This window comes from Mustela erminea, chromosome 13 (assembly GCF_009829155.1).
Source record: "Mustela erminea isolate mMusErm1 chromosome 13, mMusErm1.Pri, whole genome shotgun sequence".
NCBI lineage: Eukaryota > Metazoa > Chordata > Mammalia > Carnivora > Mustelidae > Mustela > Mustela erminea.
In genome coordinates, this window is record NC_045626.1 from 68,686,186 (window position 1) to 68,702,019 (window position 15,834).

General features: G+C 39.8%; 1 protein-coding gene across 9 annotated transcripts in view; it reads left to right on the forward strand.

The window, feature by feature from the left end:
• Positions 1-15,834, forward strand: part of EIF4ENIF1 (eukaryotic translation initiation factor 4E nuclear import factor 1) — a 44,852-nt gene that overhangs the window by 1,581 nt on the left and 27,437 nt on the right. For all 9 annotated transcript variants that reach the window (XM_032309975.1, XM_032309982.1, XM_032309973.1 and 6 more), the window contains exons 3-4: positions 12,102-12,175; positions 15,192-15,319. In XM_032309975.1, coding sequence (XP_032165866.1) covers positions 12,102-12,175; positions 15,192-15,319 — 202 coding nt within the window. The remainder of the gene's footprint in view (positions 1-12,101; positions 12,176-15,191; positions 15,320-15,834) is intronic.

Genomic DNA, 15,834 nt, shown 5'->3' on the forward strand with positions numbered 1-15,834 from the left:
GGCTCATATGGCATATGAATTTGTGGATCAGCATATGTTAGCACACATGTTCTGCAACAACTGTGTGTAACTGGTATGTTACTGACTTATATGCTCTAGAATAAGCATTCCAGTTCTGGCATGCAAATCACTCAAGGTCCTGTACTTACTGAAGTTGTTGCTTCAGTATCTTGTGGGCCTCTGGGTGTTTCTGAAGGGGTTGACAGACTCCTTGAGGTGTGAATTCATTTCTTTTTCCTTGAAATGTATTGGGCAGAGTACAAAAAAATGTGCTTGGGACTTCTGATGGGAAGGGTCATATTCTAGTTGGTCTCTTATCTCTATTTCCTGAATATGAACCCAGTCAGGGGTTCTGATGTGGTTATTGTCCCTGACTTACCAGAATACTGACTGGTTAATATTTGAAGTCAGGCCTTGTTTGTGTACTAGTGCCACTGCTCAGACCTACTTGATAAAGTGTCTTGTACTATCAGAGCAATATTCATTTTTAGCATTAAAAAAAAAAGATGGCATTTTATTCAGATTTGATCTCCACAAATGTAGTTTTTCTCAAACGTGAGGGTACTTGAATAATGTTTCACAACTTAAATTCACTGTCTAAAATGTTGACAGGTGAATTCTGAATGGAGAAAAGCTTATTAAATGAAGGGGAACTAATTTGAACTGCTTTCATAAGCTTTTGTGATTTTAGTTCTCCTAGCACTTTTTGAATAAAAGTTCTTACTGGTATTCTGCTTGTAGAGTCCACACAGAGAGGCTTTTGTGTCACTCTCACACTGATCAGAGGATGGCATGTATATGTCATCTTTCTGTATAGCCATATTTAGTTTAAGTCATTTTGGGGGAAGATAATACTGGTCTTTCTTAGGCTAGAACTTATGTGTGTCTAAAGATTAAGAAGCCCAATATTGTCCATTTTTGATAATCTAGTCTTAGAATTCTGTCATACTTAGATAAATGTGCCTCAAAGAAATGATTAAGAAAAGCATCTTTTAAATTAATGACAGTGGAGCTTAGATTTAATGGTCTTCTCTACCAGATTTAGTTGGAAGTTGGTTTACTGTCCACTCCATTAGAGAAGATTTAGTTAATGGCAATTTTAGAATCATGTTTAGGCAGTGTTTGGGTGGTGCTTTCATACATACGTTTCTTATACTCGAGTAATGTGGTACTTGAGGCAAACAGCCTTTCTCTTTGAAGAAAGCTTGAAACAGCCCTGTGTTCTGAGAACTATAATAAATGGTCTGTTGCACAACTGGAATAATACTTGAGCCATCCTACTCCTTATCTCCATATTGAGATTAAACTATTGGCGTAAAAAAAGGCATTTAGTAGTGTTTCCGCTGCTTCAGGTTCATGGGCTAGAAAGTTTAGAAGAGAAGGAAGTTGTCCTTAGTGATTTTTTTAATAAGCTATGTGCTTTGTGAAAACTGGTAAACATGGGATGTTTACTACAAGATCAAAAAAACACATTCACCAGATGAGAGGGCTTCTTAAACTTTGACCTTTCTTAGTTTAGCACTCATTTGTTTTATGAGATAACATTAATAGTCTGTTCGGAATTCTAGGGTTTTTTTTCCATGAGGGTGGAGTAATCCAGGAGTTTGGCCTAGTGCTTTTCAGTTAACATCAGAGTCTCCTGTGTGTTATGGCATTCTTTACTCAAGCTTCCTAAATGTTGATATGTTTGGGGATTATCTGTGAACCCTTGTGAAGTGTGAGTTCTGGTTGTTAGATCATGAGTGGGCTTCAAAATCTAGCTTTTTAACCTGCTTGCAGGTGGTGCCCATACTGCTGGTCCACTGACCATACTTGGAGTAGTAAGGCTTTAGTCTTCCTTAGAAAACTTGGTCTATGGTCTTGATGTTGTCAGGCAACTCAGATGCATAATTACTCTCTAGGTTTCCATTGGTATCTGTTGTGTTTCCATGAATGTCTCAGGAAGTCAAGTTAGAATCATATTAGATACTTTCAGGCCTACCCCTAGGCCTTAGTGATGATTAGTTGGGATGGTTGTAAGTGGATTTATCATAGGCACCTGTTACCCTGAGAGTCTGACTCTTAATTTAAAAGCCCACTCAGGTTCATTTTGCCAGGCCAAGTTGCTAAGACCAAAAATTCTTTCTGGTGATACTTAAATGTGGCATTTATAAAGTGATCGAATTATGTTGAAGGACCTTTGGAGGCTACAGAGTGGGACCTCAGCACAAAATCATGGATTGAAAGTGTTTTTAGACAGTGGTTCTCAAAGAGTAGTCCCTAAACTAGCATTTAGTACCGCCTAGTAACCAGTTAGAATTACAAAATCTCAGGTCCCATTTCAGTGGTATTAAATCAGATTTTAGGGGTAGGACCCGGACATCCACATGTATTAAGTCTTTCAGGAAATTTTGACTGATTTAAGCTTGAGGACCATCAGTTTAGAAAACAAGATGAGGTGGTCATGTTTATTAATGGAAAAACTTTGGGACCCACCAGCTTATTAATGGAAAAACTTTGGGACCCACCAGCTTACCTTCATCAGAGGTCCTTGTTTTACCAGTTCTTGTGTAGTACTTGCTATTAGTGATACCATTTACTTCTTCAAATACAGAGTAAAAATGCTTTGGACTGTTCACTATTCAGATCCGTGTTCTTTTTCTTTGAGTGTACGGACTGATTTTAGAGTATACAGACTTGGTGCTGTTCCTCCTTTGCTCCTGTGTCTTGCCACTGATTACTTATAAAGTATTATCACCTACCAGTTGAGCAGTATATAAAAGCAGGGAGGGGCACCTGGGTGGCTCAGAGGATTAAGCCTCTGCCTTTGGCTCAGGTCATGATCTCAGGGTCCTGGGATCGAGCCCTGCATTGGGCTCTCTGCTCAGCGGAGAGCCTGTTTCCAATCCCGCCCCCCCCCCCCGCCCCCGCCTCTCTGCCTACTTGTGATATCTCTCTCTGTGTGTCAAATAAAATCTTTACATACATAAATAAATAAATAAAAGCAGGGAATACCCATAACATTCAGCTTGATACTGAGCAGTGTTTCTTTTTTTATTTATTTATTTATCAGAGAGAGAGGGCGAGAGAGCAAGCACAGGCAGACAGAATGGCAGGCAGAGGCAGAGGGAGAAGCAGGCTCCCTGCCGAGCAAGGAGCCTGACGCAGGACTCGATCCCAGACCGCTGGGATCATGACCCGAGCCGAAGGCAGCCGCTCAACCAACTGAGACACCCAGGTCTACCTTCGGCTCAGGTCATGATCTCAGGGTCCTGGGATCGAGTCCCGCATCGGGCTCTCTGCTCAGCAGGGAGCCTGCTTCCCTCTCTCTCTCTCTCTCTGCTTGCCTCTCTCTCCATCTACTTGTGATCTCTCTCTGTCAAATAAATAAATAAAATCTTAAAAAAAAAAAAAAATCTACCGGCTAAAAAGTAGGCATTGGGTTATCTGAGCTTAGTTTCATGTTTTGCCTTGATTAGTTATAAATTGGCACCATTTTTATCAGTGTCTGTACAGCTCTTCAAAGGAGTCCACCCTAATTTGCAGCTGATGGGCAGTTAGTCACAGTGATACAGCCATGTTTATGTCTTTGCTTTATTTATTTATTTTTTAAAGATTTATTTGAGAGCGAGAGCATGAGTCGGGGGAGGGGCAGAGGAAGAGGGAGAAGCAATTTCCCCACTGAGAGGGGAGCCCATGGAGCTTGATCCCAAGACCCTGAGAGCATGACCTGAGCTGAGCCACCCAGGTGCCCCTGTGTCTTTGCTTTAAAACCATTTAAAAAACCTTTAAAAAAAAAAAAATAGACAAGCACCTAAAATGGACTGATTTGTTTCCTTCTAGCCTTCTTGGAGAGAATCAGTTGTAAGATTGGAGTCCAGCCTTGAGAAAAGAGGAAATAGAAAAATAGAATTTAAATCTTGGGTTGAAGTCAGTAGCCAAATGGTCAGGTTTAACTCGACAAGAGATCTCATTTGGTAACTTCATAGATATTTTCCAAAAACTGAGTTGAGAAGTAACCTCTGACAGGTGGTATTTCAGGGACATGTTTTGCTACAAACTTCTTAAGCTAATATAAAAATAAGGATGTCTTTTGGGAAGGCAGAATTATGGTATGAGAAATTATTATACAATCTCAAAGTTTCAGCTGCTCAGAAACGCCAGGGGGCGTCAACTGGCAACACTACCAACACCGTCTTCTGATTATTCTTTCGTACCTGTTCTCATTCTTGGAACAGTCATCTTGAAAAGTTGGGATTCAGGGCTGTTGCCCCATGAGTATCCTCTCCTATTTGCTCATGGAGGGACCTTCTAGCTAGATAAGGAACCAGTCATTTAACATAGAAATTTGTGGCTAGGGCCTTTGATTCAGGAAAAGGTGCTATGAATGGAGGCAGGCTTAAGGGAATCCTGCCTAAGGATGAGGCAGTTTGATTCAGAGTTCCCAGTAGTCCACTGGGCAGGGACAAACCCGACACTGAGTGACAGTTGCTGGGAGGTGTCATGCCCCTTCCCTTGTCCTCTCAAGAGGAGCGATGAGAAGAGAAGGATTGGGGTGTTGAGCCCCACTGCCTGGTTTAGGATCCCCTGCTTTACCACTTACTTACCCTATGCGGTCTTCAGCTGTATACTTAGCTTCTCGATTCTCATCCTTTTCCTCCATAAAATGTGGGTGGAATAGCGTCTACTTGATAGGATTTTTATGGGGAATAAATGAGAAAAATGCATGTTAAGTGCTTAGAAAAGGGGCTGGCACACAAAGTATGAAAACTGTTTATGATGTACTGACGGGCATACTCAAAGGTACCTTCTTTAGATCAAGATGCTTATTTTTTAAATGTCACAGTAACCATTTCCATTTTAATATGAAACCGGAAAGTCCTGTTGAATACATAATGCCACCACCCTGAAAATGATTTTAAGTTTCCTTCTAGTCTTTACCTACTTAAAGTTTTACATTGTTTTAATCAGTTGTATGAACACTTTTAGAAGCCAAAGTTTATTTTTATTGTGTTGGCCAGATCAACAGAGAAAACAGACTTTTCTGGGTTTTTTTCCCCCATACCCTTAGTTTCAGATCTTTCAGTAGAAGGAAGTCTTTGCATCAGATCAGCCACCATTAGATGCTTAGATGAATCCAGGTGCGAAGTCCTGCTTAACAGCTCTGCAGGACTGTTGAAATCCTGACCTGCCTGTAAGAACTGTTGGAAATGATGCCTCCAGCAACAAACTTCTAAGTGGGGAATGGTGGAATGTATCCCATGTACCCCCTATGTTGTTAGTTCACCGTTGCATTGGCTATCATCTTTGGGTACCATTACCCTGTTGTGATTTATTTTTAACAGCTTTCTAATCCTTTCAGAAAAGTCATCTGATTTGGCAGAATGAATATCTGGTCCGTCAGCAACTGTCTAAGAGCTTGATGACCAACCCCAGTGCTAGTGGGTGTGTGGAGAGTGGGGACTGGGACAGGAGGTCAAAGGCGGATGACCCAACCCAAATACTGCTCTGGGGACATTTGCCTTCTTTAGGAAGAGCCAGGCATACACACAGGTGAAGTACTGGGTCACTTCTAGAGTCTTTTGACCGCTAACAATGAAATAAAACTCTGTGTTTTTTACAAAATACATATGTTAGTTTTTTAAAAAGTTGTGTTTTTAACTCTTAAGAATTAAATTTAGCTTACAAAGGTAAAGAATATTTCCTTTTCATCTTACGTAAGGGGCTTCTGTGAAATTTGTAATGTCAGAATGTCATCAGAATGCATAGCTGCTTCTACATGGGATTTCTGCAACAAGAAACTGGATGTGGGTTTTAACCACTGTTGTTTTGGTCTTATATTCACATTCATTTGCTTTCTCCTTCAAAACTGATCACCATAAGTGGGTATCCATATTAGTAATTCCCAAATAGATTGTTTTGGGGAGCTTGACAAATTTTCTCTGAGGAAGGCTGCTAAAACTAAGAAAATGTGTTTATACTATTTTGGCTGTGTGGCTCTTGGGCCATTAGCAGCTTATTTCTTGCTTAGTCAGGTTTTAAAACCTGTGCAAAAATGTTTTCAGATATTAACTCTTCCTGTCCAGATGGTGATAGTAGTGAATTTGTTTATAATTAGTAAGTTCCTGTGGGTTCTTAGGACTCTGCAAAAGGGTACTCTCCTATTTCCTCCTATAATCATACGGAGAGAGTATGCCCAACTTAGAGTAGGCACTTTCCAAGTATTTTGCCTTTAGCCAAAGTTGAAGATTTTCTTTGAAAATATCCCAAAAGGGTGCCTTTTCAGGAATATTATTCTTAAGGGCCCTTGATGAGATGGCAAGTTCAAGAACACTTCTCTTGAGAGACTGGAGAGCCATGGGGCCAGGGCCAAGAGTCATCTGCATATGGCTGGATACTCAGCCTGGCACACAGGAAATGTTCTCTGGACAGCTATGAAGAGAGCAATTTTTGTATTAACTTAGCTCATGGTTCTCCCCTCCCCACTTATGTGGAGGACCTTGTAGGCTGGAATACTGTCTTTTGCAACTTAAGACATTGGTGGAAGGTAACAGATTTAACTCTTTAAGCCCCATGAAGAGGGCCTCGTGTTGTCCCTGAACATCCAAGTGGACTTTGGACCACATTTTCAGAAACATCCATTTAAAGTGCTACTTCTTAACTTCTTTGGGGTCCATTGGAGATCTTTTGAAGGTATGAATACTCAATACAGGAATCGCAGAAATGCACGGTTTTGCATATGGTTTCCTTGGAGCCATGAAATTGGTTTAAGAAGCCCTGCTTTTGAGAACAGTAAGTCTAATTTTACTAGATGTTTGAAGTTATTGCCAGCAACTTTTACTATCCAAGAACCGTTGTTTTGATTTCCCAGTTAACAACCTACTACCGAAGAAAATAGTTCTTCGTACTCTCTAGACAGGTGAGCTATGTCTTAGCCGCTTGGTCAGCAGCACCGTTTGTGGGGCCGACATCGTTAATGCCAGTGTAATATCTGGCTAACTGCTCTGCCTGTGCTCTTGGAGCCCCTTCAGGTTGTGTAGTCGGTTGCCAGAGTGTTTATTCACACCTCATATAAGCCAGGCATAGTAAAGTCAACCTGAATAATATGGGAGGGAAAGTTAAAACATTTTTACCAACCTGAGCAACTCTCGTATCTGAGGGTTGTTGGCATTTATCAGTCTGTGATTAGGGCAGTAAGTCTGTAAGAAAAGAAATTAAAGTATTAATCTCTGGTAACAACACCTTAGTTTGATTTATTAAAAATATTTTTTATTGAGATATAATTCACATAATAAAATTCATCCCTTTAAAGGTGTACCATTCAGTGGTTTTCAGTAAATTCATGAAGTTGTATAACCATCACTGTTACCTAATTCTTGAGTATTTTCATCACCCCATACAGAAACTCTGTACCCATTAGTAGTCTCTCCATTATCCTCTTTCCCCAGTCCCTGGCAAGCATTAATCTACTCTTTTTGACTCCATGGATTTACCTATTCTAGACGTTGGTTGTAAACAGAATCATACTGTATGTGGCTTTTTTTGTCTGGCTTCTTTTAATCTTTTCAAGGTCTGTGTTATAGCATGTTTCAATACTTTATTCCTTTTTATTGCCAAATAAAAATGGATTCATTATATGGGCTTACCACATTTTGTCTGTTCATCAGTTGATGGGCATACAGGGTTGTGTCCATTTTTTCGCTTTTGTGGATAATGCTGCTCTGAGCATTTGTGTACAAGTTTTTGTGGGGATATAATCTTTTCAGTTCCTTTTGATAAATACCTAGGCATGGAATTGCTGGGTCATAGAGTAACCGTGCTTAACTTTTTAAGGAACTGCCACTGTTTTTCCACAGCAGCTGTACCGTTTTACATTCCCATCAGCAATGCACAAGGGTTTTAGTTTCTCCCCGTCCTTGCCACTACTGGTTATTTTCCCTTTTTTGATAGCCATCCTAGTACGTGTGAAGTGGCATCTCACTGTGGTTTTGACTTGCATTTCCTTAATGACTAATGATTTTGAGCATTCTTTATGTGCTTGTTGGCCATTTTTGTATCTTCTTTGGAGAAAAATCTCTTGAAATTTTTTACCTATTTGTAAATTGGATCGTTTGGTGTCTTTTTGTTGTTGAATTATACACATTCTCTCCATATTCTGGACACTAGACCCTTATCAGATACATGATTTATAAATATTTTTTCTTCTTCTGTGGATTGCCTTTTCACTTTGATAGTCATTTGAAGCTCAAAAGTTCCTAAACTTAAAGTCCAACATACCTGCTTTTTTCCTTTGGTTGTTTATGCTTTTTCCATATCCCAGCTAAGAAACATTGCTTAATCTGTGGTCATGAACTTTTTACACCTGCATTTTCTTCTTTAAGAGTTTTATAGTTACAACTCTTATGTTTAGGTCTTTGATATGTTTTGAGTTATTTTTGTATATGGTATGAAGTAGAAGTAAATTTTATTTTTTAGAATAGTGTGGGATTTATAGAAAAACTGGGATCATAGAGTTCTCCCTGTTAATATGTTAGTATGGTATACTTGTTACAATTAGCAATGTTAATACATTGTTATTAACTAAAATCCATACTTTATTCACCTGTCCTTCCTTTCTTTATCTAATGTCCTTTTTCTGTTTCAGAATCCCATTTGGGATTCCACATTAATTAGAATCATCATTTCCTTAATCTCCCCATTTCCCTTTTTGTAAGATTGTTACCTTGGTGAAAACATTTTTTGATCCCCACAAATAGAACTTTTGGTCCTCCTGCATGTTTTGTGGGTATGTTAAAATGTTAGTCTCTTCCAGTTGACTCCTAAATAAATAACTAAAATCATTAGATTCAGTCAACAGGTGTGGTAGTAATAGAAAACACCTATCACCTGGACTCCCTATTATCTTTGGCAGTTAAAAGTTTCAAATAAAGCCTTATTACATAGAAACTTTAGTATATTGAGAGTATACATGTTTAAGAATAAGATATGTTTCTCTTGGTTTAATAGTGTACTAGGGTTCTTAGTTTAATGTTTGGATTTGAGGGTGGTAAAGAAATAGGAAATAATCTGTGGGTTTCTTCTAATAGCAGACAGTTGCTTTGCAGCATTTTTTTCCTGTAGTGTAAATATTTCCTATATTATGAGGTCCTTCCTGTTTCTACTGGAATGTGTTTTAAGCCTTCCTGTCCTCGGGTTTCTGTATTATGATGTTTACTATCATCATAACTACTATTGGTCCAGCCACCCTTCACCCACCACTGAATGCACCCTGCATCACTGACACAGTGTCCTAATGATCTCCCTGGACTCCAGTCTTTACTGGTGATTTCTGGGTTGTAGGTCATTGCTTCGACAGTTTTTTTTTTTTTTTTTAAGATTTTATGTATTTATTTGACAGAAATCACAAGTAGATGGAGAGGCAGGCAGAGAGAGAGAGGGAAGCAGGCTCCCTGCTGAGCAGAGAGTCCGATGCGGGACTCGATCCCAGGACCCTGAGATCATGACCTGAGCCAAAGGCAGCGGCTTAACCCACTGAGCCACCCAGACGCCCCTGTTTTGTTTTTTGTTTGTTTTTTGTTTTCAGAATTTTGGGCAGTTTTTAGATATTTTCTTATATTTGGAATTTTGTTTACCTCAGACTTCTAGATTTTTCTAGGTATTTCTTCCCAATTAAAAAGACATTAATAAATCCTAAGGAGATGCAAATGATAGGGGTGCCTGGGTGGCTCAGTCAGTTAAGTGTTTGCCTTTGGTTCAGATCATGATCCCAGCATCCTGGGATCTTCTGCTCAGTGGGGGACCTGCTTCTCCTGCTCCCTCCCGTTCCACCTGCTTGTGCTCTTGCACACACTTGCTCACTCACTCTTTCTGTCAAAGAGACAGATGATCAAATGATTGATATGCTGGTTTTAAAACCAAAATGTCATCTGGTCCTAGGGCATTTTGCTATCATGAAGAAAATATTTAGATGATTCAAGTGTCTAAAGATACTGAGTGAACTCATGGCATGCTTGTGTGCAATGATTCCTTATAGGCTGAGAGAGTAAATCTATTCCTCCATGTTTACCCCAGGATATGGGAAGCAGTGATCAGAGAAGCAGCAGGCATTCTATTATGAGGCCTGAGATGGTATTACTGAGGTCATACACAGTGGTATGTATATAGTTTTATGCAAGGCAGTTGTAGCATTTTATGCAGTGAAAGGTTGGAAATTGCCTTTCTTACTTTGTTAAGAAAATGTTGGAATGTAAATAACAAGAAGGCAGTGGTTTTTTTGTCTCTGCATGTGTACAAGCAGATGTGTGTATGTTAAAGCATATGTGCATGGTATACGTTTGCATGTGTAATTGCACTTACTCCCTAGCTCTGGCAGAAGGACTGAGAAGCTGGTGAGGATACCTAATTCCCAGACCTTGGGTTCTGATACCATTCCTCACTTAAAGGAACTCAAGATTTCTCTGAGTTAGGTGACTGACACGAGGGCTAGGACGGGTACAAGATAAAACAAAGCGAGGAAGTGCTTTTTAAAAAATGATGGGACATGTCAGAAGACACAGGAACCAGCTTGAGGATGCTCCCAAAAAGCCCCAAATAATTAAGGACATGAATGAATTCTAAACCTGTTGGAAAAACTAGGAATCTATGAGTCCATGCCAATAATAGGTAAATACATGGGGGAAGAGGGATGGTTTGTGTTTTCCCTCCCAGTGAAATGCCACCTGCTGACTGGTAGATATGGACAGAGGCCTAGAGTTGGGAAATCAGAATTGGTTTGGGCAAGATTCATCGATAGATGCTAAGTTCAGGGGGAAATTTTGATGAAGACCAGGATATGTGCAGACTTCTTGCAGACTGCACAGTAGTTTTAAGTGGGAAAGTAGTAACTGAACTGTAGAAAAACTGGAGAATACCTTGACCTTGACCAGATGATCAAAATCAGGATCACTACTAAGGGGCAGATGGACATCACATTATCCACAGGTGATGGTCTGAGATGGACACAACATTTCTAATGTTAGTATTCTCTTCCGTGGATGCTTAGCCTGAGTGTAATCAGAAGGAAACATTAGATAAACCTCAAATGAATAATGTTCTTTTGGGGGTGAGGGAAAGTAGGCTGTATTCTTTAGAAATGTCAGTGTCCTAAAAGAAGAAATTATAGTGATGTTTCAGTTGTAGAAATGTCCCAAAGAAATATGACAGTCAATGTCTGATGCTAGACTCTATCCTGCTTTGGAGGCTAAAACAATATAAAGAACATTTTGGATTAGTTGACAAATTGGAATCTGGGAGGGATTGTTAAATAAAAGTATTATTGACAACTGTATAAAACTGGCAGCACTTCTCAACCAGGTTTTGTAGAAGGTAAGCCCTTATGCCCTAAGGCATCTGTTAACATATAATGGGTTTGGTTCTCTTTTATGCATCTACAGTGATACTGGCCAAATACAGGCCGTGGAAGAATGGAAAACTAGTCACTCAAATTATTTTCTGTAGAGCTTCATTCTCTCATGGAACTGGATAAGAGATTGTGAAAGAATATCCTTATTCTTGGGAAATAAGCACTGAAGTATTGAGGGTTAAGGACCATGAGTATACAATTTACTCTTCTGTGGTTTAAAAAAAAAAAAAAGGTATAGAGAGCCCAAATGCTAAATTAAATGGGAGAAAATGTTAACAGGCAAATCAGAGAAATGGCAAATGGATGTTTTTGGTGCTTTGTTTTCTTGCAACTTTACAATGACAAAATCTATCTGCTTGTAAATCGAATGCATTTAAGAATATTAATTAACTGGAGGTCTTATTTAAGCCTGAAGCTTCCATACCTTGATAAGCATTCAGTGTTGTAGACTCCAACTATATTTTTGAATGGCAGTTTGTGAGAGAATTGTCTTTTTAGCAAGAAACTGATCACTATGAAGTTATTTGCCAATTCTGCTTGAGCTTCTTCTTGTAAGATGAGCTAACTCCATTCCTTTCTGGAATAAGCCCAGGTGTAAGTAAATAAAAACTGTGACATCCTTAAAATAGGCACTCCAGTCATTACTGAGAACAAATATAAGTTGAAAATACATGGTATGAGAAATATTATTCAAAAATTACCATTTGGTTTCTCTTTCTAGGAGGAACTCTTGGATATAAAAGAACGCCCTCATTCCAAACAAAGGCCATCATGCCTCTCTGAAAAATATGACAGGTATGGCAGCAGGGGGAAAGGTGTGCTCCCTCTAGTCAACTTCTTGTTACACCAAACTTGGTAATTTAAGTTTTAGAGTTTTTTTGGTAGAATGGTGAGTGGGGAGAGTTCAAGGGTAATGACGTTGGGCTTCTGCTCATATACATCACAGATAAACTGTGGGCAGTGTAACACCTTACTGCATTGTCTTCATCAGTTTTATTATTAATTAGTTTTAACTATTCAAAGTTGAGCTTCATGGGACTAAGGACTACCAAACCAATTCCCTTTCAAAGAACTAATGATGAAACTAAAGTTAGAAAATGACTTGGTCAGAGGCACATAGTCGGAAAGCAGGATTAAGATTTGAACACAGGAGTCCTCTCCAGGGCTTTTGCTGTTGGTGGTTGTTTTTGCCCTGTGCTTTGGGGCTCCTTCAAGGGCCTGCCCTGAGGAGGCTGGTCAGGAGGACTCTGACCCTTGCAGTACTAGTCCACCTCGCTCCTTGCCTCCAGCCAGAAAAACCATTCAGCTGTTTAGGTTAGCCCTCTTGCATCTTGAGCTCCTTCCTAAAAGGTAGAAGGCTTTGGTCTGAGAAGACTAGAGCTAAATTATGTTCTGAAAATCTTTGTAATAACCCTGCATTGCACTCATTATGGCCACCTTAGGACTTTAAGGTCACTTCTTAAATATCAAGGTGCATGGTTCACATGGCCCTCAATTTTAATGTACAAAGTGTATTAAGTTTAATTGGTTGAATAGGACATACTATTTTTATTTGTATGTCTACTCTTCAGAATGTTGCTTAGTCTCAATTCCTCAATTAGTCTGAATTCCTCAATTCAACCACTTTCCCCTGATGAAGGTGGTGCTCGAACAATGGCTGTTCTAGTTGGTTAGGATTTTTTTAATAGGTCTCAGATAAGCTGTTTTTTGTTTGTTTTTCATTAAAGCTGTCAATCTTTTTTATGCCTCAAGTTGAATTTTCTTGTTAAAACTGTTCTTGGCATGGGGTGCCTGGGTGGCTCAGTGGATTAAGCCTCTGCCTTTGGCTCAGGTCATGATCTAAGGGTCCTGGGATCAAGCCCCGCATCAGGCGCTCTGCTCAGTGGGAGCGCTGCTTCCCTCTCTCTCTGCCTGCTGCTCTACCTACTTGTGATCTCTCTCTCTGTCAAATAAAGAAATAAAATCATTAAAAAATGTAAAACAAAACAAAAAACCGTTCTTGGCATAAAATTATCAGGGTACACATACTTTTATTCTGACATGGAAATGTGCTAGTAATAATAATAAAAATAAGGAGAAAGAGTAAAGACCTTTCCATCCTGGTATTTCTCTTCTCAGAGTTAAAATTTATTTGATTCTTAAATTCTAGGTAATCCTCACACCAACACCAGAAGATAGGTAATATCTTCTTTAGTGTGAGGAGTTTGAGATTGACAGGTTGACTCACTTATTCAAGAAATGCTTAGTTGGTACCTGCTGCTGTGTGGCAGATACTATGTCAGGTGCTATCAGATACTGCCTTAATGGAGCATTGGTCAGTGGAAGGATACAGTGAGGTACTCTGGAGTTTATCATTACCACCATTACAGGCAGTGAAGGACAAGTGCAGAGTACCCTGCTACTCGTGTTTAGCACAGTCTGGTCTGATCTAGGGGTTGGGAAGTCCTTTCAAAAGAAGAGTAAAGGGCATAGCTTATTAACTTATCCAGGATGTCCCTGGTGGTAATGGCAAAACTAGAATTCTGTCCCAGATTGTTGGACTCCAGAGCTCCTGTTCTGCACACTCTACCACCTTATCAAGAGAGAGGGAGTGTCAAACTAGAACCCAGATCACACATTTTATGTTCTTAAGAGCTTTCTGTCCTGGGGAAAAACTGAAACAGTATGCATCAAAATTCTGGAAAAGGATATACCAGGCATTCCAAGAACTACTTTAAGTGAGAGCTTTTTCTCTCCTATATACTGATCTTCAGTCAAATGGGTGTTTTCCTCCTTCAGTAAACTTAAGTATTTATGGAGCATCTTCTTTGTGTAGGACAGCATAGTTACTGTAATCCCCATGCACCACAAGGTTTGTGTCTGATATTTCATTTATAACAGACCACTGGTTTCTTTTTTTTTTTTTTTCCTTAAAGATTTTATTTATTTATTTGACAGACAGAGATCACAAGTAGGCAGTGAGGCAGGCAGATAGAGAGGGGGACGCAGGCTCCCAGCTGAGCAGAGAGCCCGATGCGGGGCTCAATCCCAGGACCCTGGGATCATGACCTGAGCTGAAGGCAGAGGCTTTAACCCACTGAGCCTCCCAGGTGCCCCAGACCACTGGTTTTCAAGTGACTGTTGGTGCTCTATGAAAAACAAAAACAAAGAAAAACAACAAAATATTACTGAATTAATACAGATCTTCCTGAGTGTACAATGGTGTATGTTCCAATAAACCCATCGTAAGTTGAAAATACTGTTAGTCGAAAATGCATATAAGACATCTGGCCTGCTGAACATCTTAGCTTAGCCTAGCTATGTTAAAGTGTTCAGAACACTTCTACTAGCCTATAGTTGGGCAAAATCAGCTAACATGAAGCCTTTTATATAATACAGTGTTGAATATCTCATAACCTATTGAATGCTGTATTGAAAGTAAAACCCAGAATGGTGTGGTTTACGCTTGTGTTCACACTGGCCGACCGGGAGCTGTGGCTGTGCTCACTGCCACTGCACGGCATCTCAGGAGGTCATTATGTCACACATTGCTAGCCTGGGCAATGATCAAACTTCTACAATTTGAAGCACAGTTTCTATTAAATGTGCACTGCTGCCAAGTAGAACCCTCTTGAGTTGAACCATAGTAAGTCAGGGACCATCTGTAGCTGTTCATTTTCATGTTAAAAGAGCTAACCATTCTGATGGCAACCATGGAGTTTTATATTGGAAAGGGGTTTTCAAAACTTACCACCTGAAGAAATTTAGAATTTAGACTACATATGTGGTCCGCAGATTCAAGTGCTAACTGTGTGTACCCTTTGACTTGTAGTGATGGTGTCTGGGACCCGGAAAAGTGGCATGCCTCTCTCTACCCAGCTTCAGGGCGGAACTCACCAGTGGAAAGTCTGAAGAAAGAGTTGGATCCAGACCGGCCTTCCCTTGTGCGCAGGATAGTAGGTGAGTGGGTAGAAGTCAGGGCACCGATTTTGAAGCAGCAAATTTGTTTGCCGCTGGTTTCTTAGCTGAGAGTTTTATGCATTCAGGGAAAAATGTCATTTTCAGGAAACTGATTTATTAACTGGGCTTATCTGATTAGCAGAGAAAAATCAACTTTTCTATATAGCAGTGGCAAGTAGACTGCATTAGACTGTGTGCTTTTGGAATTAAAAGTACTGCTACCCTTCATCATTCGGGATAACTGAGTGAGATGTGATGGGCAGAATGTTAGTGAGCATAAAACAGTGCTGGAAATCCACTTATACTTAGTCTGCTATATGAAACTAGTCCTCAGGTATAAATTGGTTCTGGCAATTCTTAATAGTGGATTATGGTCTGAATACAGGGTTTGGATATAGTTTGAGACTGGACTAAAGTTTGGCTTTTGGTTTTCTATACCTTTACTCTTTAAATGCAGTAAGAGATTGAGGAGTGAAGTAGAGAGCTGGCAGTGGAGAAGCTAGTCAAGGAACTTG